Source organism: Mytilus galloprovincialis, chromosome 12 (assembly GCF_965363235.1).
Source record: "Mytilus galloprovincialis chromosome 12, xbMytGall1.hap1.1, whole genome shotgun sequence".
In the NCBI taxonomy this organism is placed as follows: domain Eukaryota; kingdom Metazoa; phylum Mollusca; class Bivalvia; order Mytilida; family Mytilidae; genus Mytilus; species Mytilus galloprovincialis.
In genome coordinates, this window is record NC_134849.1 from 61,630,260 (window position 1) to 61,656,325 (window position 26,066).

A 26,066-nucleotide genomic window follows, 5' to 3' on the forward strand; every position below is an offset into this window, starting at 1 on the left:
CCGAAGTTTTGATCTATCAACAAACATGGTCGCCATTGCTAAAAATAGAACATAGGGGTCAAATGCAGTTTTTGGCTTATATCTCAAAAACGAAAGCATTTAGAGCAAATTGACAGGGGGTATAAATGTTCATTAGGTGAAGATCTATCAGCCCTGAAATTTTCAGAGGAATAAAAAAAAAACATTGTTGGGTTGCTGCCATTTAATTGGTAATTTTAAGCAAATTTTGCAGTTTTTGGTTATTTTCTTGAATAATATTATAGATAAAGATAAACTGTAATCAGCAAAAATGTTCAGCAAAGTAAGATCTACAAATAAGATATAATGACCAAAATTGTAAATTGACCCCTTAAGGAGTTATTGGCCTTTAAAAAACAATTTTACACAATTTGTTCATCATATTTGTTAACTTTCAAAAATCTTCTTCTCTGAAAGTACTGAATCAATTGCAGGTAAACTTATGCTAAATGATTCTAAGGGTATCTTGTATCTTGTATAAAGTTTGTGTTTTGTAAAAAACATGGCCGCCATGGCTAAAAATAGAACATAGGTTAAAATGCAGTTTTTGGCTTGTATTTCAAAAACTAAAGCATTTAGAGCAAATATCTTTGGAGTTTAAGTGTTTATTAGGTCAAGATCTATCAGCCCTGAAATTTTCAGACAAATCGATACTCATTGTGGGGTTGTTGCCACTTAATTGGTAATTTTAAGCAAATTTTGCAGGTTTTTGGTTATTATCTTGAATATTATTATAGATAGAGATAAACTGTAAACAACAAAAATGTTTATCAAAGTAAGATCTACAAATAAGTTTAATGACTAAAAATGCCAGTTGACGCCTTAAGGAGTTATTGCCCTTTAATGATAATTTACTACAATTTTTCATTGTTTGCTAACTTAAAAAATCGTTTTCTCTTAAACTACTGAACCAATTTCACTTTAACTTAAAACTTAACAATCCTTAGGGTAACTTGTATTAATTTGTGTTTTTTATACCCCCCAAAAAACAAAGTTTTGGGGAAGTATATAGGAATCACCCTGTCCGTCCGTCCGTCTGTCCATATGTCTCGTAAACGCAACTCCTCCTAAATGGATGGACCAATATTAATGAAACTTCACACAGTTGTAGTACACAACCGGAGGATGTGCATGAAGGAAAATATTTCTGGTCGGAATTATTTTAAGGGAGATAATTGATTTTACTTAGTTAAATATAGCTATAAATGGGAACAAGTTTGTAAGCGCAACTACTCCTAAACAGATTAATCAATATTGATGAAACTTTACACAGTTTTTGTACACAACCTGTAGATGTGCATGAAGGAAGATGTTTCTGGTAAAAAATTTTCAAGGGAGATAAGCACAACTCCTCCTAAATGACTGTACCAATATTAATTAAACTTTACACAGATCCAGTACATTACCAGAGAATGTGCATAAAGGAAGATATTCTTGGTCTGAAATATTTGAAGGGAGATAATAAACTTAATTTATATAGATTTAGTTATTTTTTTGGTTTCTACACACTGACTTAAAATATGCAAAGAGAGATAACTCTAATTATTATTAATTTTAAATGTTCTTTCATTTCCTTTTACTTCAAGAAAAATAGCCAATGTTGCTAGGGGTAAAATGCATTATTTTTGCCTGTGAAGAAAATATGACAGATACAAAGAATGTTTGAATGGCATATTTAAGCACACACTGAAAAGCAAAAATAATCATTGATGAATGATTTAAACAAAAAAATTGAAGGTGAGCGATTCAGGCTCTTGAGAGCCTCTTGTTTTTAAAGCATTTAAATAATCTTCATTATGTATTCATTTATATAGAAATGAAAAAGAAATTGATAAGACGTCAACCTATTTTTCGACAACAACTTATGCCACCTCCAAATCTGTATTCAATGATTATGTCTTCATTTAAAGTCTTGTTTAATTTTTTTGACAGGAGGATGTTGAAACAAGACGAGCACTATTGTATGGTGAAGTGGAGGAATTATTTAAGGACCACGAAGGAAGAAATCATCTTGTCCTTGACCAAAAAATATTTGTCAATGCAACTGATAAAGATGATCAAGAAATTGAAGCCCTTAAGAAAGCCATCACCGAGCTTACTTTCGATCATCCATGTTGGGGGGAGGACATGCCAAATGCTTGTGTCCCCCTTGAACTGGAGATTGCTGAAATGGTAGCTGCAGGAAAGCAAATATTGTCATTGGTAGAGCTTGAAGAATTGAATTCAATCAGCAAGGTGTCCGTCCTGGATTTAGAACAACTTCATGATTTCCTTCACTTCCAACATTCTCTTGGGAAGCTTATCTACTTTGATACCCGTCAGCTCCAAGATTATGTGATAATTAACCCGCTCCTCATGGTGGAAGTTATGAGATCCTTTGTGACAGGTATTTATCAATTGAATAGTAAGAGTTACTGTCTTATTTCATGTAGATGTCATTGTTGTAAATATTTGGACCACTGGAAAAAACAGATTTATGGCTTTTTATTTTGTGTTTATGCTGATAAATATTGATTCTTTAATGTCTTTATAGATTTCTTTGTTATCCTGGGATGTTTCCCACAATGTAAAAAGTAAAATCACAAAAATACTTAATTGTCACTGAACTAGTATATATATTTGTTTAGGGGCCAGCTGAAGGACACCTCCAGGTGCGGGAATTTCTCGCTGCATTGAAGACCTGTTGGTGACATTCTGCTGTTGTCTGCTTTATGGTCGGGTTGTTTTCTCTTTGACACATTCCCCATTTACAATCTCAATTTTATTAACTCAGAGGAAAATCAAATCGGAAAGTCCCTAATCACATGGCAAAATCAAATGACAAAACACATCAAAAACAAATGGACAACAACTGTCATATTCATGACTTGGTACAGGCATTTTCAAATGTAGAATATGGTGGATTATACCTGGTTTTATAGCGCTAAACCTCTCACTTTGTACGACAGACTCATGCAATTCCGTTGTATTTACAATGATGTGTGAACTAAACAATCATAATAAATAAAATAGTTAAAATATGGGCACAGCAGTCATCATCCTGTTACAATTTTAAAAGAAACAATTTCGAGTGTCTGGCGTCAGAAAATTTATACGTCACATATTTTTGTCGTTCAATGTTACAATTTTAAAAATGTTGTCATTCAATGTTTATACAAACAATTTTAAAATTTAGGTAATAAAGGGTCTCCGTCTGTATTTGCGTCTTTCCGTAGTAAGCACTTTAATATCCAGACACTGTTTGCCATCAGGTTTTTGTCGAGCCTGCAACTTTTGTTGCAGAAAGCTCGACATAGGGATAGTGATCCGGTGGCGGCTACGGTGGCTGCGTTAGCTAACTTCTTTAAAGGTTTATATTTTAGAAGGTGAAAGACCTGGATGCTTCATACTTTGTGTATAGATGCCTCATGTTATGAAGTTTCTGTCAGTCACATGTCCAATGTCCTTGACCTCATTTTCATGGTTCAGTGACCACTTGAAAAAAAAGTTCAGAATTTTTGTAATGTTGAATTCTCTCTTATTATAAGTAATAGGATAACTATATTTGGTATGTGCATACCTTGCAATGTCCTCATGCCCGTCATACAGTTTTCACTTGACCTCATTTCATGGATCAGTGAACAAGGTTAAGTTTTGGTGGTCAAGTCCATATCTCAGATACTATAAGCAATAGGGCTAGTATATTTGGTGTATGGTAGGACTGGAAGGTGTACATGTCCAACTGGCAGGTGTCATCTGACCTTGACCTCATTTTCATGGTTCAGTGGTTATAGTTAAGTTTTTGTGTTTTGGTCTGTTTTTCTCATACTTTATGCAATAGGTCTACTATATTTGTTGTATGGAATGATTGTAATGTGTACATGTCTAGCGGGCAGATGTCATCTGACCTTGACCTCATTTTCATGGTTCAGTGGTCAAAGTTAAGTTTTTAAGTTTTGGTCTTTTTATCTAATATTATATGCCAAAGGTCAACTTTATTTGGTGTATGGAAATTAATTGATCTATATGTCAGTCCGGCAGGTTTAATTTGACCATGACCTCAATTGCACGGTTCATTGCACAGTGTTAAGTTTTTGTGTTTTGGTCTATTTTTCCTAAACTATAGGTAATAGGTCAACTATATTTGTTGTATGGAAGCTTTGTTAGCTGTACATGTCTTCCTGGCATGGTTCATCTGACCTTGACCTCATTTTCATGGTTCATTGGTCTTTGTTTAGCTATCTTGGTTAATGTTAAGTTTATTTGACAGTTGTAATAAAGCTTTATACTTAGGACTAACAACATAATATCAATGATTAGTAAAGAAGGCGAGACATTTCAGTGTGTGCACTCTTGTGTTTACTTGGTAGTATTGGTTGTCATTAGATTCTCTCCACCCTGCTTAATCATCAGTTTTATTTGACCAATTTTACAGGAGTAAATGGACTCATACTTGGTTAGATAAGTTGATATCATATTATCTCAACCCTGCTTTATCATCAAATCTATTGGACCAGTTTTTACTGGAGTAAATGGACTCATACTTGGTCAGATAAGTTAATATCATATTATCTCAACCCTGCTTTATCATCAGATCTATTGGACCAGTTTTTACTGGAGTAAATTGACTCATACTTGGTAAGATAAGTTGATATCATATTATCTCAACCCTGCTTTATCATCAGATCTATTGGACCAGTTTTTACTGGAGTAAATGGACTCATACTTGGTCAGATAAGTTAATATCATATTATCTCAACCCTGCTTTATCATCAGATCTATTGGACCAGTTTTTACTGGAGTAAATTGACTCATACTTGGTTAGATAAGTTGATATCATATTATCTCAACCCTGCTTTATCATCAAATCTATTGGACCAGTTTTTACTGGAGTAAATTGACTCATACTTGGTTAGATAAGTTGATATCATATTATCTCAACCCTGCTTTATCATCAGATCTATTGGACCAGTTTTTACAGGAGTAAATTGACTTATACTTGGTTAGATAAGTTGATATCATATTATCTCAACCCTGCTTTATCATCAAATCTATTGGACCAGTTTTTACTGGAGTAAATGGACTCATACTTGGTCAGATAAGTTGATATCATATTATCTCAACCCTGTTTTATCATCAGATCTATTGGACCAGTTTTTACTGGAGTAAATGGACTTATTCTTGGTCAGATAAGTTGATATCATATTATCTCAACCCTGCTTTATCATCAGATCTATTGGACCAGTTTTTACAGGAGTAAATGGACTCATACTTGGTCAGATAAGTTAATATCATATTATCTCAACCCTGCTTTATCATCAGATCTATTGGACCATTTTTTACTGGAGTAAATTGACTCATACTTGGTCAGATAAGTTGATATCATATTATCTCAACCCTGCTTTATCATCAGATCTATTGGACCAGTTTTTACTGGAGTAAATGGACTCATACTTGGTCAGATAAGTTGATATGATATTATCTCAACCCTGCTTTATCATCAGATCTATTGGACCAGTTTTTACTGGAGTAAATAGACTCGTACTTGGTTAGATAAGTTGATATCATATTATCTCAACCCTACTTTATCATCAGATCTATTGGACCAGTTTTTACTGGAGTAAATGGACTCGTACTTGGTCAGATAAGTTGATATCATATTATCTCAACCCCGATTTATCATCAGATCTATTGGACCAGTTTTTACTGGAGTAAATGGACTCATACTTGGTCAGATAAGTTGATATCATATTATCTCAACCCTGCTTTATCATCAGATCTATTGGACCAGTTTTTACTGGAGTAAATGGACTCATACTTGGTCAGATAAGTTAATATCATATTATCTCAACCCTGCTTTATCATCAGATCTATTGGACCAGTTTTTACTGGAGTAAATAGACTCGTACTTGGTTAGATAAGTTGATATCATATTATCATAACCCTGCTTTATCATCAGATCTATTGGACCAGTTTTTACTGGAGTAAATGGACTCATAATTGGTTAGATAAGTTGATATCATATTATCTCAACCCTGCTTTATCATCAGATCTATTGGACCAGTTTTTACTGGAGTAAATGGACTTATACTTGGTCAGATAAGTTGATATCATATTATCTCAACCCTGCTTTATCATCAAATCTATTGGACCAGTTTTTACTGGAGTAAATGGACTCATACTTGGTCAGATAAGTTGATATCATATTATCTCAACCCTGTTTTATCATCAGATCTATTGGACCAGTTTTTACTGGAGTAAATGGACTTATTCTTGGTCAGATAAGTTGATATCATATTATCTCAACCCTGCTTTATCATCAGATCTATTGGACCAGTTTTTACAGGAGTAAATGGACTCATACTTGGTCAGATAAGTTAATATCATATTATCTCAACCCTGCTTTATCATCAGATCTATTGGACCATTTTTTACTGGAGTAAATTGACTCATACTTGGTCAGATAAGTTGATATCATATTATCTCAACCCTGCTTTATCATCAGATCTATTGGACCAGTTTTTACTGGAGTAAATGGACTCATACTTGGTCAGATAAGTTGATATGATATTATCTCAACCCTGCTTTATCATCAGATCTATTGGACCAGTTTTTACTGGAGTAAATAGACTCGTACTTGGTTAGATAAGTTGATATCATATTATCTCAACCCTACTTTATCATCAGATCTATTGGACCAGTTTTTACTGGAGTAAATGGACTCGTACTTGGTCAGATAAGTTGATATCATATTATCTCAACCCCGATTTATCATCAGATCTATTGGACCAGTTTTTACTGGAGTAAATGGACTCATACTTGGTCAGATAAGTTGATATCATATTATCTCAACCCTGCTTTATCATCAGATCTATTGGACCAGTTTTTACTGGAGTAAATGGACTCATACTTGGTCAGATAAGTTAATATCATATTATCTCAACCCTGCTTTATCATCAGATCTATTGGACCAGTTTTTACTGGAGTAAATAGACTCGTACTTGGTTAGATAAGTTGATATCATATTATCATAACCCTGCTTTATCATCAGATCTATTGGACCAGTTTTTACTGGAGTAAATGGACTCATAATTGGTTAGATAAGTTGATATCATATTATCTCAACCCTGCTTTATCATCAGATCTATTGGACCAGTTTTTACTGGAGTAAATGGACTTATACTTGGTCAGATAAGTTGATATCATATTATCTCAACCCTGCTTTATCATCAAATCTATTGGACCAGTTTTTACTGGAGTAAATGGACTTATACTTGGTTAGATAAGTTGATATCATATTATCTCAACCCTGCTTTATCATCAGATCTATTGGACCAGTTTTTACTGGAGTAAATTGACTTATACTTGGTAGGATAAGTTGATATCATATTATCTCAACCCTGCTTTATCATCAGATCTATTGGACCAGTTTTTACAGGAGTAAATGGACTTATACTTGGTTAGATAAGTTGATATCATATTATCTCAACCCTGCTTTATCATCAGATCTATTGGACCAGTTTTTACTGGAGTAAATTGACTCGTACTTGGTAGGATAAGTTGTTGTCATATTCCTTCCACCGTGTATTTTAAACTGAAACTGTATTATAGCAAGCTTTCATAATTGGTTTGTTTGTTTGCCATCATGTATTTTTTACCATATTGTAGTTCCATTTAGAGTTTACTCATTTTTACAGGACTCTGTGTTATGAGATTTTTGACAATTTTTAAGATTTTCTTATCACTTGGTGCCTGTTGTTTGTCACCTTTATTGTTTTTTAACTTTGACAAAGATCTTCTCTAACAGTATGTAGCCAAATTTAACCAAACCTGTCTACAATCCTTAGGGTTATTTTAATGTCCCAACTTATTTTCAGTGTGTGCGTCAGTTCTTTCGTTCGTCCGCCTGTCTGTCTATTCGTCTGTCTGTCCCGCTTCAGGTTTAAGTTTTAGGTCAAGGTATTCGATAGAGTGGAAGTCCAATCAACTTGAAACTTAGTACACATGTTCCCTATAATCTTTCTAATTTTAATTACAAATACGAGTTTTGACCCCAATTTAAACGTCCATTGAACATAGAAACTAATAGTGCCTGTGGATGCATCCATGTACTATGGACCACTTTTTGTTTAATATTGACCCTGTCTGCCAACCAATATGGCTGCTGTTGTTAAACCAAAAAAGATTGGAGTGTGTGTCATCATTTTTTGTTCACAATATTATACCCTTCTTTTGAATTGACCATGGGAGATCTTGAACTTTATATCATATGTTGCCTATTGTACCACAAGGACGCAAGTTAGAATTGGATTTACAGTCTCAAAATATCATTCCAAATGTAATGTTGACTCTACATTCTAACACAAAAAAAAATATTATGACAGTCTCTACTAAATACGCCAGATTATTGCGTATTCGAAAAGGGGATACCATAATGTTGATACTAATAAATGCTACCGTTGTTTATAGTTTGTAAAGAAAATTACATAATGCAACCTTTTATAAATGGTCAGTTTAGAATATCACAACATCAAACCTTTTGTTTGCTTTCGATTTGTACTCCCCTTGGCCTTAGGCAGCGTTCATGCATCATATTGTTTAGACATTTTCCCCTTTGTTTACGTTTATGCAGTGGCTGATCTTGAAATTCCCGTCACGCTTCAGTGATTCCCTATATAATCAACCAAATTTTTTTATCAAAATGGGGGGGCCCGGGCCTCCTGGGCCCCCCTAAATCCGCCTCTGTTATGCTAGAAAGACTGCTATTCTGTAGAAGTCAGTTTAAGTTGAAATGTTCAGTTATAAACAACTTTAGAAAAAATATTAGTCCATTCCTCTGAAAATAGTTGTTTTCTCTTTTTTTCAGATGTAGGATTTTGGCCAAAGAAAAAAGGTTTAGAGGAAACTTTCCGAAGAATGTCAGAAAGTGGGATCATACGCCGAGAAGACCTGTATCAGATATGGAAACAAAAGGACTTCCGGGCAATTCTTCCATACAAAGAGTTTATATTCAACATCCTCATTTATTTAGATATTCTGGCAGAGCAACGGAGATATGATACAACTACAGGAAGTCGGTTAAAAGTAGATAACTTTTTTGTTCCCTGTATGGTCACAGAAAGAAATAAAACTAGCTTCATGGACAAAGAATGTACACCAGAGAAAGCAATATGTCTAGCCTTTGTTTTTAAAGGAACTGTCATACCACCAGCTTTGCCCAATCGTCTGATCAGTGCGTGTCTGAGCATGTGGACCCTGAAGCAATATGAAGGGAAAAAACTCCTCTTTTCAGGATTTATTGTAGTCTCATTTGACAAGGCACACGATGTTGTAGTATGTGTTGAAGGCAACAAGATTCTTCTTTATATAGTCCATACATCTTCCGCTGGACTTATAGTACCAGATGTAGCCACTGGAGTCAAGGAATGTTTGGTTACAACAATGGAGAGAATATCAGATTTCTATCAGTCCACCATCCATGAAAAGCATATCCAACAATTACCTTTCCAGATTGAATATTCATGTTCTGCGTTGAAATGTTTCATAAGTGAAGAGAAAGCTTTGCAGACCAATGTATGGGTTTGTAATGAACATAAACTTACACATAGAGTAGGAGACTGGGTTGTTTGGAACCAAGATAAGGTATATATTTTATAAAGTCAGTAAGCAACATGAGAAAACTAAAAACAAGTTGGAAAACATAACGTGCTGAAAATTATTACAGCATCAGGAACAGTTTAAAACTTATTTTTGTATGAAGTTAACACAATAATTTTGAAATTTGAAAGACTTGTTTTATCATTATCATGCATAGATGTAATATGACTAAAACATGTTGTTCATATTGCTAACACACATGCACAAACATAAGCTAAAGGACACAGAAACATGAAAAAGGTATATTTTTTGTGTTGGTAACATTAACGTGGTGATTAAGGGCTATTTTGAGTGTTCTTTTTAAGCCCTGTTCGTTATTGTTGCTATGTATATCAGTTCTCCTTCTTGTTTTGTATGTCTCTTTTAGTTCTGATTGTTATACTTTAACTATGTCAAGTAACTAATGATATGTATTTTATTTCTATAGAACAATGAACAGTGTGATCAGAACTGCCAAGGTAAGATAACCTAAATATACAAAGTTATGATCAATACATTTCATGTAAGCATTATTATTGCAGAATAAAATAGGATAGGTAAATGTGCTTTTAACGTTTTCAAAATGCCCAAAAAATCCAAATGATTTAAAGGTATATATTGAAATAGTATCAATAGAATATGACTTTTCGATGTACAATTACAGGATTAAAAGTTCAACTAAATGTTATTCAAGAAATATAATATAACATATCAATAATAGCAAGCAAGTTATTTTAACTATGTGATGATTTTTTTTTCTTTTTCATGTTGGATTTATATATACAAATACATGTACATATAACTCATGTTAAGTCATTCAACCATAAAAATGTAAGATAAGTTGCTTGATGAGCTTTTCCATGTTTTCTGTCCAGGTGAAAGGCACTGATGTAGTTACATCAGTAACTGATATAAAAAAAAGATATGGTATGATTGCCATTTTGACAACTCTCCACAAGAGACCAAAATGACACAGAAATTAACAACTATAGGTCACCGTTTGGCCTTCATCACATAAGATATAAAGCTGAACCAAAGTGTTAACTGTCACTCAGTTGAAAAATGTATACAAGACTTTACATTATTTAAATAATAAGGCTTTTCTACCTCCGGAATACAATACATTAGCTAAATTTGGCATTATTTTAAGGAATTTGTGGTCCTCAATACTCCATAACTTTGTACTTTATTTTGCCTTTTTAACTTTGTTGTTTTTATTCGAGTTTTTATAGTTATGAGTCCTTTGTAGAAAATATGTGCATATGCCGCATATACAAAATTGCGATTTTGTAATCTATGAGAGTTTATGTAAGTAGTTTAAATGCTCTTTATTATCTAAGAGGCATTCATAAATAAAGTGTCCTTGGTACGTCATGTATACAAACATAGACAAGGACTGAACAGAAAATTATAGGGCATCAGTGCCTTTAATTTCCGAAAGGTATGTTTTCTTAGAGTCATTGAAATGATTAATTTTTACTCAGCATAAAGATCAAGACGAATTGTTAGAGAATTAAATACTTTTAGCAATCATAATTAGTTTTACATAATGTATTGATGTGTTACCGCAGACTTCCCCTCACAATCCTTCAGTCCTTCTTCCAATACTTGGTGTGTAAGCCGGTCTGCTTGTGAATTAGGTACAATATAGACAAAACCATTTGAATACGTTATTTTGTTTTAAACATTTGTACAAAATGAATAATGAACTAATATTTCAATATTAAGGTATCACAATACAAAGATTGTATAACTCCAACTCCCAAGTTTTAAAATGCTGTAACTTTCTTAATAATGCTTGAAAATTTATAAAACAATTATGTAACCAATTATAATGTGAACTCTGTCTAAAATATTTTTCACCAAATTTCCACTTTCAAATGAAATAAGCTTCTGCATAGGTATCCCTAGAGGGTTGATTTTATTATATGTTGTTCCTATGGCCATTATCTACAAAAGGGTGTCTCAGATTTCAGATAGAATGTATAGAACAAATTTTACACCTAATTAAACATTATCTTCTTTTATGTGGTTAGGATGTTTACACTAATTAGAGGTTTATGAAAGAATGGAATACCATAGAGACAATCTGAGACAAAATTTTGAAGCCCATGATGTGTTGATTAAAATTTCTTTAAAATTTTCTGTATAGTTAAAGAGATGATAGAGCTAAATTCATTCAAGTGAACTTACCCTGATTTTGCCACTAATTACATAATAATTGATTACATAATGATTGCATAATTAAAATATTGCAGTCATGTAAAAGAATAATCTTTCATCTATCTATATATACCTCTTTTATTATTTTCTATGCATTCATAAGAAAGTTACAGCATTTCAAAGGTTAGTGATTGGAAGTAAAACAATCTTTGTATTGTGCTACCTTAACAAGCAGATTGGTTCAAGTAGGTCCCATAAAGCTCATGTATTATCAAATAGCAAGACAATAGTTCAACAACTTTTCGATCTATATTTGACCCTTATCTGGATTTTGGTTACACAAATAAGTGAAAATAGACATATGGAATAGGTCAAAGAGACAACAACCCGATCAAAGAACAGATAACTGTAGAAGGCCACCAATGGGTCAGCAAAAAAACCTTTACAAGTATGCTCAGCTGTGCCGTAAAGAAAATGTGTACTGGTTCGGTGAAAATATATGTTAGGGTCTTTAGTTAAAACATAATAAAATGAACATTTAAAAGTGAAACAAGGGTGTAATCAGGATCCATTTTGTTGAATGGTTAATTTTAATCCCCCCCCCCCCCCCCCCCCCACCGCCCAAAACAATTTAAAAAAAAATAATATACAGGTTTCATGACGATTTACATCTTTTTAATCAAATGACCTGAAAAAATAGTCATGATATGATTGCAAGTGCTTCATTGTCCTTGTATTATATTGCTTAGATCAAGTCGTCTCGTATTAACATTGGCAATCTCCAGATGTTATCTAGATAGCTAATGAGATGGTGTCCTGAAATTTTAAAGTCATATGAAACCTCAAATTAAAAAAATATATTTTCCGTATGCAAAGTGACCTCAGCGTGACCCACTCGTAAAAATCCAGTGGTCGCAATACGCATGGATCTGTCCTTAAAATAAACTATTATCTCATTGTACATGTTAAACTACGTGCTCAATATACACGTTTAATTTTTTAATGTTTACTATAAGGCGTCAATCGGTAAACTTCGGCTTCTAAACACGATATTTAAGTTAAGCTGCCATATTTTCACTTCATAACACACAGAGAGAGAAAAAAATTGACGATTAAACGAATTGGTTGCGTTTCCTTGTATGTTTAAAATTCACCAAAAAACTATCATCGTTAGATGATGTGTATGTTTTACTGAAATTTGTAGTAAATTCTTTTATCTGTGTTCAAGTGTTTAAAAAAAGAAAAGATAAATTCAATGGGTTAAGGGTCAATGTAGTCATTACTATCACTTAAAATCTTTTGACTGTTTCCATTTAGTACGGACATTATACTTCTTTAAAATTACAGTTGATGCAATTCAATAGTAATCCTACATTCATTTTGACTTAGCATAACGACTTCTGTGTCTTTAAATACATTTTTTAATGAATTAAAAGATTTCTAGACACATAATATATATCGCTGTTGAAAACAACTCAATTGCTTTACAGAATTTTAAATAACCAATGTAAGATGGGTCATTTAAACACCATAACATGCATGACATGTTTTCACTATTATCTCCATAGAATATATTTTATAAAGGACCTTTTTTTTTACTTCTTCTTTGTTTATATATTGTTAATCAATGGATGATTGTTTCTTGAATGAACTTTGTGCTTAATGTTAGGCAGTTGAGATTTCCATATCAATTTTTTATTTTCAGGTTTAAGTGATGATGCTTTAAGTCAAAGACCAAGTGATATTGAATTGTTGCGATTTTCAATCAACTTTGAATCAAGTCAAATGTATGAATTAGTTCCATATCTCGAAATGTCCAAGGAATGGGGTGATATCACACTTAATTATCCAAAAGATATAAAGGTAGCAAAGTTTTTGGTTTTATCAAAATGGAAAGAGATGAAAGATAAAAGCAATTTCAAAGCCTTGGCAGAAGCTCTAACGAAAATGGATATATCAACACATGTCTTGTGTCAAGTAAGTTTGTACTTTTTTGAATATCATGAAATAGCTCTGGTATGCTTGGATCCAATTACTGCAACCTGTCATTAAGATAAGTAAATGTAGATTTGGTTTTAGTTTTTGACAAACAAAATTGTGTTTGTCATGCAGTTATTGGACTTGAAACAGTTATATTTGTACAATATTTATCATAAATAATGTATACCTAAGGGTATTCTCCGTCACGTTTTTTTCTACAGAACTATTTTATTATTAAAATAAGTTCAATGTTCACAGTAAGCTAAGTTAAATCGTGCTTTCATGACACAGCTGTTTAGAAGTTTATAAAAAAATAATAAGGAGTTGTAGTATGATTGCCAATTAGTTAACTCCCCACCGGAGTCTAAATAATGCAGGTCAGTTACAGATGTGTATACAAATAAGTAGAAATTCTTGTTGTTCATAGCGAGGCCATAATATTATCACTTTTTGCTAGTTATTTGGTTTTCGTTTTTAAGGATTTGTCTGTATGAATCAAAAAACCAGTCTAAAGACAATGAAAGAATAGACTCCAAATCAATAGCTACATAATTAATGTTGTAATTTTTGGGAATGATCTTTGAACTGTTTCTATTCTATTTAATGTTAAGGAAATCACTATTGCTGTTCATCGCTGCTTCCCTAATAAAAAAAAAAATAGGAGGACATACAGATGAATGTATTTCACTATGTTTTCATAAATTAAACAGGTTCTCCTGGAGATGCCATACTTTACAATATGATCAAATTTTGAAACACCAGGTGAAATTTATAAGACATCATATGAAAATGTGTTGAATATGTACAGTATTTATTTTATAAATTCATTATATTTTACAGGTAAGAAGAGTCAGACTAGCAGAAACTGGTAAGTAATAGGATATAAAAATATATAACAGCACAGATAACAAAAAAAACCAATACAAACAAAAAAACAAAATAAAAGCTAAGCAAAATTATTGCTAATGATTATAACATTTCTGGAAGTTAAAATATTTTTTTCAATATACAATAAACATACCAGGGTCTTTTGTTATGTGGCAATTAGGTATTGCTTTTCTGGAAACAACATTGTCATCGTCGATGTCAACAATTTTTCAGTGTTTTGCTTAAGTTAATTTGATAAGAAATAATTGTGATAGATCAATTATATTTTGTATGAAGATACTATCAGTAAGGTCAATAATCTGCAATCATAACGCAATTAAGAGCTGTGGAAGACCCTTTATATTGTTTTTATCTTATAACTTTACGAACTTGTTAATTTAAAGTGTTGCAATCATTGGGGATAGAAACACATGTTTTATTGTTTTCGGGTACAGTACCTGCATATGCGAATTAGAACTTATTGAGTCAAACTTTATTTATTAAACTCAGGTGAGATTTAAATAATGATAAACCATTTTGATTTCGATCAATATTATCACAAAGCAATACAGGATGTTTTTAAAATTTGCTTTTCTTTTTGGTGTAGCAATACTTTTTTCCATGTGAATATAAGTGTGCAAAATCGCTATTCGATCCGAGTAAAGTCATCGAACCTTGATACAAACTTTTTAGTGAAGGTTATCTTATCAATTGTTAATAAAACTTTGAATATTGTTTTTGTTGGCACAAATATCAAATGTTGTTTTTAACAAATTTGAATATTATTACATTTGTATTCTTTCAAGTGTTTTGAGAAGGCATAAATACGCATCTACGTTCATTTTCCATATATACAGATTACTTTATCTATTTAAAACAGTAAACATGTTTATTAAAAGGTGAATTAAATCCTAACTATCGTAATGCCTGTCGTATACTTTTTTTTTAGCATTGCACAAATCTTGTTTTCTTGGACTTTCAATGACGTTAAAACACTTAATCCCTGGGATGTGTTTTAGTTGATTTTTGTCTCTGATGCATGATTTTTTTGTCGAGCCTTCGACTTTAGTCGAAAAAGCGAGACTAAGCGATCCTACATTCCGTCATCGTTGGCGTGCGTCCACAAATATTCACTCTGTTGTTTAAGTTTTTGAAATTTTAATAACTTTCTTAAACTATACTGGATTTCTACCAAACTTGGACATAAGCTTGTTTATGATCATAAGATAGTATCCAGAAGTAAATTTTGTAAAAATAAAATTCCATTTTTTCCGTATTTTACTTATAAATGGACTTGGTTTTTCTGCGGGGAAACATTACATTCACTCTGTGGTTAAAGTTTTAAAAAAAATTAATAACTTTCTTAAACTATCCTGGGTTTGGGCCAAACTTGGACAGAAGCTTGTTTATGATCATAAGATAGTATCCAGAAGTAAATTTTGTAAAAATAAAATTCCATTTTTTCTGTATTTTACTTATAAATGGACTTAGTTTTTCTGCGGGGAAACATTACATTCACTCTGTGGTTAAAGTTTAAAAAAAATTAATAACTTTCTTAAACTATCCTGGGTTTGGGCCAAACTTGGACAGAAGCTTGTTTATGATCATAAGATAGTATCCAGAAGTAAATTTTGTAAAAATAAAATTCCATTTTTTCCGTATTTTACTTATAAATGGACTTGGTTTTTCTGCGAGGAAACATTACATTCACTCCGTGGTTAAAGTTTTTAAAATTTTGATAACTTTCTTAAACTATCCTGGGTTTGTACCAAATTTGGACAGAAGCTTGTTTATGATCAGAAGATAGTATCCAGAAGTAAATTTTGTAAAAATGAAATTCCATTTTGTCTGTATTTCACTTTTTAATGAACTTAGTTTTTCTACGGGGAAACATTACATTCACTCTGCGGTTAAAGTTTTTTAAATTTTAATAACTTTCTTAAACTATACTAGGTTTGTACCAAACTTGGACAGAAGCTTGTTTATGATCATAAGATAGTATCCAGAAGTAAATTTTGTAAAAAAATTAATCCGTTTTTTCCATATTTCACTTTTAAATGGACTTAGATTTTTCTTCCAGTTAACATTAACTACACATACAGTCTGCAGTGAAAGTTTTTAAAACATTTATTAGATTCATAAACTATCCTAGATTTTTACCAAACTTGGCCAGAAGCTTCTTACAACCAAAAGATAGTATCAAGAGGAATATTTTGATTGATTTCACCCTCATTTTTGTTGAGCCTGTGATTTATAGCAAAAGTATGCGAGAAACTGGGTTCCGATTACAAATTTTCTTAATTTATAATTGTTGTTTTGGCTTTTAACTAGCTTTCAGTAGCTGCAATAACTCTTAAATCGTATTTTCTTGTTGATTTGATCCGTCTATACAATATGTAATGCATTGTTTTAAGTAATTGTTATTAAATGTTTTCTTTAGTGTTTTATCTTTTATCACTATTTTTTATATATAACACCTTGATAATCATTTAGTACGACTTCACTTCTGTTCTCGAACAAGGTTTCACTTCTGTTCTCGGACAAAGAACCACATTTAAAATAAAAAAAATTGTAAAAATATTGTTGTTCACCTTGTAATCCTTACACCAAATTTTGTTAACCTATGTACGTTTTTTTAGCTCACCTGGCCCGAAGGGCCAAGTGAGTTTTTCCCATCACTTGGCATCTGTCGTCCGTTGTCGTAATCGTCGTCTTTAACTTTTACAAAAATCTTCTCCTCTGAAACTACAGGGCCAAATTAAACCAAACTTGGCCTCAATTATCATTGGGGTATCTAGTTAAAAAAAATGTGTGGCGTGTTCCGGCCAACCAACCAAGATGGCCGCCATGGCTAAAAATAGAACATTGGGGTAAAATGCAGTTTTTGGCTTATAACTCAAAAACCAAAGCATTTAGAGCAAATCTGACATGGGGATAAATTGTTAATCAGGTCAAGATCTTTTTGCCCTCAAAATTTTCTGATGAATTCGACAACCCGTTGTTGGGTTGCTGCCCCTGAATTGGTAATTTTAGGGAATTTTTGCTTTTTTTGGTTATTATCTTGAATATTATTATAGATAGAGATAAACTGTAAATAGCAATAATGTTCAAAAAAGTAAGATTTACAAATAAGTCAACACGACTGAAATGGTCAGTTGATCCCTTTAGGAGTTATTGTCCTTTATAGTTAATTTTTAACCATTTTTTGTAAATCTTAGTAATCTTTTACAAAAATCTTCTCTGAAACTGCTGGGCCAAATTAAACCAAACTTGGCTACAATCATATTTTGGGTATCTTGTTTTAAAAATGTGTGGCGTGACCTGGCCAACCAACCAAGATGGCCGCCATGGCTAAAAATAGAACATAGGGGTAAAATGCAGTTTTTGGCTTATAACTCAAAAACCAAAGCATTTAGAGCAAATCTGACATGGGGTTAAAGTGTTTATCCGGTCAAGATCTATCTGACAACCTGTTGTTGGGTTGCTGCCCCTGAATTGGTAATTTTAAGGAAATTTTGCTGTTTTTGGGTTGCTGCCCCTGAATTGGTAATTTTAAGGAAATTTTGCTGTTTTTGGTTATTATCCTGAATATAATTATAGATAAAGATAAACTGTAAACAGCAATAATGTTCAGCAAAGTAAGATTTACAAATAAGTCAACACGACCGAAATGGTCAGTTGACCTTTTTAGGAGTTATTGCCCTTTATAGTTAGTTTTTAGAAAATATTTTCCACTGTTATTACTAAGCCAAGTTCATTATAGATAGAGATAATTGTAGCAACAAGAATATTCAGTAAAGTAAGATCTACAAACACATCACCATCACCAAAACACAATTATGTCATGAATTTATCTGTGTCCATTGTTCAATATGCACATAGACCAAGGAGAGTTTTTGTCAAGCCTGCAACTTTTGTTGCAGAAAGCTCGACATAGGGATAGTGATCCGGCGACGGCGGTGGTGTTAGCTCACTTCTTCAAAGCTATATATTTTAGAAGGTGGAAGACCTGGATGCTTCATATTTTGTATATAGATGCCTCATGTTACGAAGTTTCCGTCAGTCACATGTCCATTGTCCTTGACCTCATTTTCATGGTTCAGTGACCACTTGAAAAAAAAGTTCAGATTTTTTGTAATGTTAAATTCTCTCTTACTGTAAGTAATAGGATAACTATATTTAGTATGTGCGTACCTTGCAAGGTCCTCATGCCCGTCAGACAGTTTTCAGTTGACCTCGACCTCATTTCATGGATCAGTGAACAAGGTTAAGTTTTGGTGGTCAAGTCCATATCTCAGATACTATAAGCAATAGGTCTAGTATATTCGGTGTATGGAAGGACTGTAAGGTGTACATGTCCAACTGGCAGGTGTCATCTGACCTTGACCTCATTTTTATGGTTCAGTGGTTATAGTTAAGTTTTTGTGTTTTGGTCTGTTTTTCTTATACTTTATGCAATAGGTTTACTATATTTGTTGTATGGAATGATTGTAAGGTGTACATGTCTAGCGGGCACATGTCATCTGACCTTGACCTCATTTTCATGATTCAGTGGTTATAGTTAAGTTTTTGTGTTTTGGTCTGTTTTTCTCATACTTTATGCAATAGGTTTACTATATTTGTTGTATGGAATGATTGTAAGGTGTACATGTCTAATGGGCAGATGTCATCTGACCTTGACCTCATTTTCATGGTTCAGTGGTTATAGTTAAGTTTTTGTGTTTTGGTCTGTTTTTCTCATACTTTATGCAATTGGTTTACTATATTTGTTGTATGGAATGATTGTAAGGTGTACATGTCTAGCGGGCAGATGTCATCTGACCTTGACCTCATTTTCATGGTTCAGTGGTCAAAGTTAAGTTTTATGAGTTTTGGTCTTTTTATCTTAATACTATATGTCATAGGTCAACTATATTTGGTGTAGGGAAATATTTAATGATCTATATGTCAGTCGTGCAGGTTTTATTTGACCGTGACCTGGTTTTCAAGGTTCATTGCTCAGTGTTAAGTTTTAGTGTTTTGGTCTATTTTCTTAAACTATAAGCAATATAGGTCAACTATATTTGTTGTATGGAAGCATTGTTAGCTGTATATGTCTGCCTATCATATTGTTCAACTGACCTTGACCTCATTTTCATGGTTCATGTTAAGTTTATGTGACAGTCGTAATAAAGCTTTATATTTAGGAGTATCGTATCAACATAATATCAATGATTAGTAAAGAAGGCGAGACATTTCAGTGTGTGCACTCTTGTTATTATTTAACAGCATTTTGTCCAAGGTCAAAGTTGTCTGTCTAATTTCGTTTTATATTTCACACACGATTTCGTTTTTTTTTCAGCTCAATTGGCCACAAATCTTTTCTCATAACTTGGCATCCGTCATCCGTTAATTTTTTACAAAAATCTTCTCTGAAACTACTGGCCCAAAAATAATCAAACTTGCCACAATCATCATTGGGATATCTAGTTTTAAAAACGTGTCTGACGACCCCGTCTGCCAACCAACATGGTTGTCCTGATAAAACATATGGGTAAACTACAGTTGTGACCTTATATCTCTGAAACTAAAGCATTTGGAGCAAATCTGAAATATGTAAAAATTAGGTAAAAAACAGACCAGTAGACAAACATTAGTACAGAAAACACAAAATAGAAAGCTATAAACTGAACAAAACGAACCCAGTAGGGTAAGCAGATCCTGCTCCATGTGTGGCATGAATCATCTGGTTCATGTTATTACAAACTCGGTAATAGGCTATTTGGTAGGTCACAAGTGAGCCTGTTGTTTTATATTTTTTATTATATTTAGTTTTTCAGAGAATATTGTTTTCATTTTGATGTCTTTAAAAGAGGGACGAAAGATACCAAAGGGACAGTCAATTTAAGTGAATTTCATTTCGTTTCCTTCCGTTCTAAGTCCGTTATTGTACCAAGTATCCACGTTTTAGACCTTTCACCCTTTTCTCATATTGTATTAAAAAATTTGAAAAAAAGCTAATTTTTAAAAACCAAATTGATTAAAACTTTACGTTCCGTTTAATATTTTCAGTTTGCTTAAATATATAAACTATTATATGTTAAAACAATGACAAATCCTGGCCAATCCTTCTGAATTATGTACCTCATATATATTTTAAACAAAATCTATCACCGCCTGGACGCACTCATGGTTGCGTGTTCGCCTATAGTCAGTCTTTGCAATTGGTATTTTCTGCATCTCCTCTAAGCACGCGACAAAAACCAAACAAGAGCAAAGCCTGGTAGGCTAGCAGGAAGAATAATGTATCCGGGTAAGGTGAGATGATTACCCATGGACTCATACATTGTAAAATAGCACATTAAAAGTCCTCCCTTTGCAAAGAATTTGTCTACAAACCTATAAATCTATTTAGTCATTTTGACCAAGTATTGTAAAGAGCGCATGAATCTAGTTTTAAATTATTCAAAACATTATGTTCCATGATATTGCTAGTGAATGCAATTGTAAATGTTCATGGATTGTTATGTAAATTGGACAGATTTTTTTTTTTTAATTCTGTATTTTACTGATAATTGGACTCTTTTTAAGTCGACATTAAATTACACTTTTACACTTACAAAATCAATCGCAGTTCAGGCACATAGTTTCATGAATCAACTTACAAACTTTCACCTACATGGAAGTTTTAACAGGAAAAACAAAAATTGGGCGGAGAATAACATATACGTTTCCAACAAATCAGGAAAGATTTTTTAATTAAATATTTTTGTATTTATTATTCAAACTGATATTTCAGACATTCCTCTTGAATACCTAGATTGTATTCCGACAGATGAGATGTTGGATGCATTAGCACCACAAATAGGTCAGATATTTTTTCAACTTGGTGCTGAGTTAGGGTTGTCATTTGCAAACCTAGAAAATATACAGAGCAATAATTCCCAAGACTTAGCAGCTCAGAACAAAGAAGTACTGTTCAAATGGCGAGAAGACAGATCCGTTAAACCTACAATACGGGTACTTGTTCAAGCTTTAGTAAACATTGGGAGAGGAGCATATTGCTTACAGGAAATTCTAAAGAATGTGGATCTTAACACCCTTAGAAGATCAGAAGAAGTGAAAGGTAAAGGTTCAAGTCAGAAAACAACAAAGAAATGTTCGATATCTTAAATGCAGGCACCAGAACGAAAAAACTATGAAGTGTAATCCAGCCCTTTTGTTTCCAAGATGAAGAATGCTTACACGTTTGGACTTCGTTTGTTTCATATATTCCGCGTTCATTAGTGAAAATAGGCATAGTCATCGCCTGCCTTTTTGTCATTCCTTTTAATACAACAATGTTAAGAGACTGTTTGACAGAAAGTTGTTATTCATATACTTTTTTCAACTGTGTTCGTGTATTTATTTTCCGTCCTGAAACAATATTTAAATTTGGGAATTTTCATTGGGGCTATGTGATATTTGTTTGACAGTTGTAACACAGTGACATCTTATAAAAGTAACTCCTGAGTCAGTATCATAGTAAGCTTTTATACTTAACGGGTTCATTCCTTCCATTGGTTGTCTTTAACAATACTTTTTTTTACTTTTGAAAGAGTTATGGGACTTCGACCATCTATTGACTTTGTATGAAGCCATTTGACTAATAGTTTTCCGGTAGAGAAAGTTGACCATAATGTACAGTCAATTAAATATTTGAAAATGTTTACTGAATAGTTATCAAAAGTACCAGGATTATAATTTTATACGCCAGACGCGCGTTTCGTCTACATAAGACTCATCAGTGACGCTCAGATCGAAATAGTTAAAATGCCAAATAAATACATAGTTGAAGAGCATTTAGGATCCAAAATTCCAAAAAGTTGTGCCAAATACGGCTAAGGTAATCTACTCCTGGGGTAAGAAAATCCTTAGTTTTTCGAAAAATTCAAAGTTTTGTAAACAGAAAATTTATATAAATGATCATATAATTGATATTCATGTCAACACCGAAGTGCTGACTACTGGGCTGGTGATACCCTCGGGGACGAAACGTCCACCAGCAGTGGCATCGACCCAGTGGTGTAAATAGTTATCAAAAGTACCAGGATTATAATTTTATACGCCAGACGCGCGTTTCGTCTACATAAGACTCATCAGTGACGCTCAGATCGAAATAGTTAAAATGCCAAATAAATACATAGTTGAAGAGCATTTAGGATCCAAAATTCCAAAAAGTTGTGCCAAATACGGCTAAGGTAATCTACTCCTGGGGTAAGAAAATCCTTAGTTTTTCGAAAAATTCAAAGTTTTGTAAACAGAAAATTTATATAAATGATCATATAATTGATATTCATGTCAAGTTATTGAACAATGACATTTATATTTGTTTCTGGATAATAATATTAAGGGAAGAACCAGTTTTTGAAATTATCACAAATTTCAATGGCATGTTTAAGACAACTTAAGACATTAGAAAGTTGAGACTAGTCGCTTTCACTCTAATCGTTCAAAAGATATGGTATTTGTTTATTGAACAACATTTCTTTTCTGGGTTTTCTGATAATATATAGAGACAAATTGAGTGAAGTTTTTAACCCAATAATTTTGAGCAGAAAAGACAGATTAAAGTCAATTTGTAAGGTTGTAATGTGTATTGATCCAGAGTTATTGTACTTGAATACTGGAAAAAATCTTAATTTTGATTGTTCTCGATAATTTATGATTGCAATATAAAAATATACTCTAGACAAAAGTCATGCCTGTCGGAAATTTATGTATTCATTTATTGTATCATACATTACCTGCATTATTATGGTCCATTATTATATGAGAGTACATACAATTTGTATGTACTCTCATATAATAATGGACCATAATAATGCAGGTACTGTTTATTTGTATATAATTTACATATATAAACATGAACATGCAAATGTTTTCGTTTACCTATACTGAGAATATTTCATTAACTTCAAAACAGTTTGTTCGAATCTTTTGTCTTTAATATATAATCACAACTAGAAACATATCATGAAACTGAATATAACTTTTGCAAAAGCAAAACTAGTAACTAAGGTGAAGTAAAGTGTCCTTTTCTTGAACAAAGTATTATCTACTTGGACTTGGTAATGATCTCGACACTTAAAAAGAAGGAACATGGTGTACATATATCTCATATTTCGATTAAACAGTTGTAGCATGCCAGACTCTAATGTTTTTTTTCATATTTCCTTATTTCAACAAATAGAGACCTATTTGTGTAATGAACCCCTGATTAGAAAAAAAAAGGATATACTATGTGATTACCAATGAGACAAAAAATTTCCACCCAATGGTAAAAAAAACCCACCTTACATTGAAAAGGTGAAAAAATTTGAACGGATTTATAATAAAAACATTAAACGCCTAAAGGCTGGTGTTTAACAACATTGACTTCCCATGATGGTCCAGCATGGGCGTTTTTTTTACTTTTTATTTTTAATTTTGTTTATTGCAAACATGCATGTGTAAAAGGTTGTATATCTTTATATTGGACCACCAATAAGTACACATTGCATTTATAACAATAAGTACACATTGTATAAACAACAATAAGTTCACATTGTATTTATAACTGATAAGTTCACATCGTATAATAACGTAGTTTGTATATTTTCACCATAATTTTAGCTTATATAATTCTTTAACAAGCTAGTGCTTTTATTGTATGATTTTTATTATGTTAAAAATTATCATGTAGTATTATACATATATTAAAATATCAACATTATTTGACAGTTTGTTTTCCTTTAATTTAGATATCTTTAATGCACCTATATTTAACTAATAAAACCACAGTTATTCGATGATACACTTTCGTTTAAATGTTTGAAAGAAAGACGATGAACATAATATTTGCACAAGTATATATATATATATATATCATGAACTAAAGGATATTACTAAATTCTTAAATTGAAAATAGTTACTGAAGATACAGAGGGGGGCATTAAAAAAATGTGTTAAGAAAATCAGAAAAAAATAAAAAAATATATGAAAAATAAAACAACAGTAAACATATAACTCTATACAGAAAATTTGAGCCTGAGAAACAACCAACTCAAACAAAAATGGGTGCTCTCATGAGCTCTGAAAGGGTTAGCAGATATGGTTCACTAGTGGCACCTGTGATGTTTTCCTCAAATTAACATTCGATGATAAGTCTCATACGTTGATGTGAAAAGAAAAGTTTTAACAAACGTATTAGTTACCTTCCTTGGTTATTCTGTTTTAATGAACACACAATGGCATCACTTGTCGTTTTGTTATTGAAACAAAGGTTGAAACCAATGATATCACTTGAGTTGTTCTGTTAATGAAAGAAATTTCGAAACCAATGGTATCACTTCCTTGCCTAGGAAAATTGTTTGTATTGACACTTGACGTGCAATATGTGTATGAAATACAGTAAGGCAGAATAAATAGAAGAAAACAAACTTTTCTGGATTTTCTCTTTTGTTACATGTGTAACAAGACACGATGAACTTGAATATTTTGCAACACAGAATGCACGAAATAACTGCACCGGAAACACATGTAGAGGACAGCATTTAAAACTCAACATTCTACAAATAACAAAACTTTCATATGCCATTGGGTTTTACAAAATAATGACTAATGGTTTAACGATTACTGTTATACAATCTGGCTTTTCTACGCATTGCTGAAGATATCTATCCCATGGTATTTCATTAAGTATTTATAAATTAAAGCCATAAACCATGAAGGTATAAATCTTAGACAATATGTACTTTTTTCTAAAAGAGTATAAATAAGATAAGACATGTCTTTAAAGGTAAATTGATACTATAAGACTTGCAATCAATGGAACTCCATTTAACAATTACATCAAAAGGGTGAATATGATAATTTTTTTATTCAAAAGTTTGTTTAGCTCACCTGGCCCACAGGGAATAATGAGATAATCTCATCACTTGGCGTCTGTTGTCCTGCCTGGCAACCAACATGGCTACCAAGGCTAGAAACAGAACATATTTTAAAACAATGTAAAATGCAAGGTTTTTATTTTTTATTTTGAACAAAAATGTTATAAGTAAAGAAAATCTGACATTGGCTTAATTTTTAGGATGTAAATATGTTTTTTCTGTCCTCTTACACAAAAATTGTCGGACTACATCTTATTGGTGTTATTTTCCTAGAATGAAAATGTTAACTTTTAACAGGCAAACATAATCACCAATACAAGATTTACATGTAGATTAAACATGGTCGAAATCATCAGTTGACTCTTTCTATAAGTTATTTTGCCCTTATATATGCATAATTAAATAATTAATATATTTGTAGGGACAATTTTATTTTTATATCCAATTTCCATTTTGATATTTTTACTACCAGCTTGACATAATCCATGACTGCTCACTCTTCATTTGGAAAACATAGTATTACTGCATGAGAAG

General features: G+C 32.3%; 1 protein-coding gene across 1 annotated transcript in view; it reads left to right on the forward strand.

The window, feature by feature from the left end:
• Positions 1-22,332, forward strand: part of LOC143054481 (uncharacterized) — an 89,728-nt gene extending 67,396 nt beyond the window's left edge. Inside the window, exons 15-20 of the mRNA XM_076227504.1 lie at positions 1,951-2,404; positions 8,864-9,639; positions 10,082-10,112; positions 13,502-13,773; positions 14,617-14,644; positions 21,422-22,332. Coding sequence (XP_076083619.1) covers positions 1,951-2,404; positions 8,864-9,639; positions 10,082-10,112; positions 13,502-13,773; positions 14,617-14,644; positions 21,422-21,795 — 1,935 coding nt within the window. The 3' untranslated portion in view covers positions 21,796-22,332. The remainder of the gene's footprint in view (positions 1-1,950; positions 2,405-8,863; positions 9,640-10,081; positions 10,113-13,501; positions 13,774-14,616; positions 14,645-21,421) is intronic.
• Positions 22,333-26,066: the final 3,734 nt, after the last annotated feature.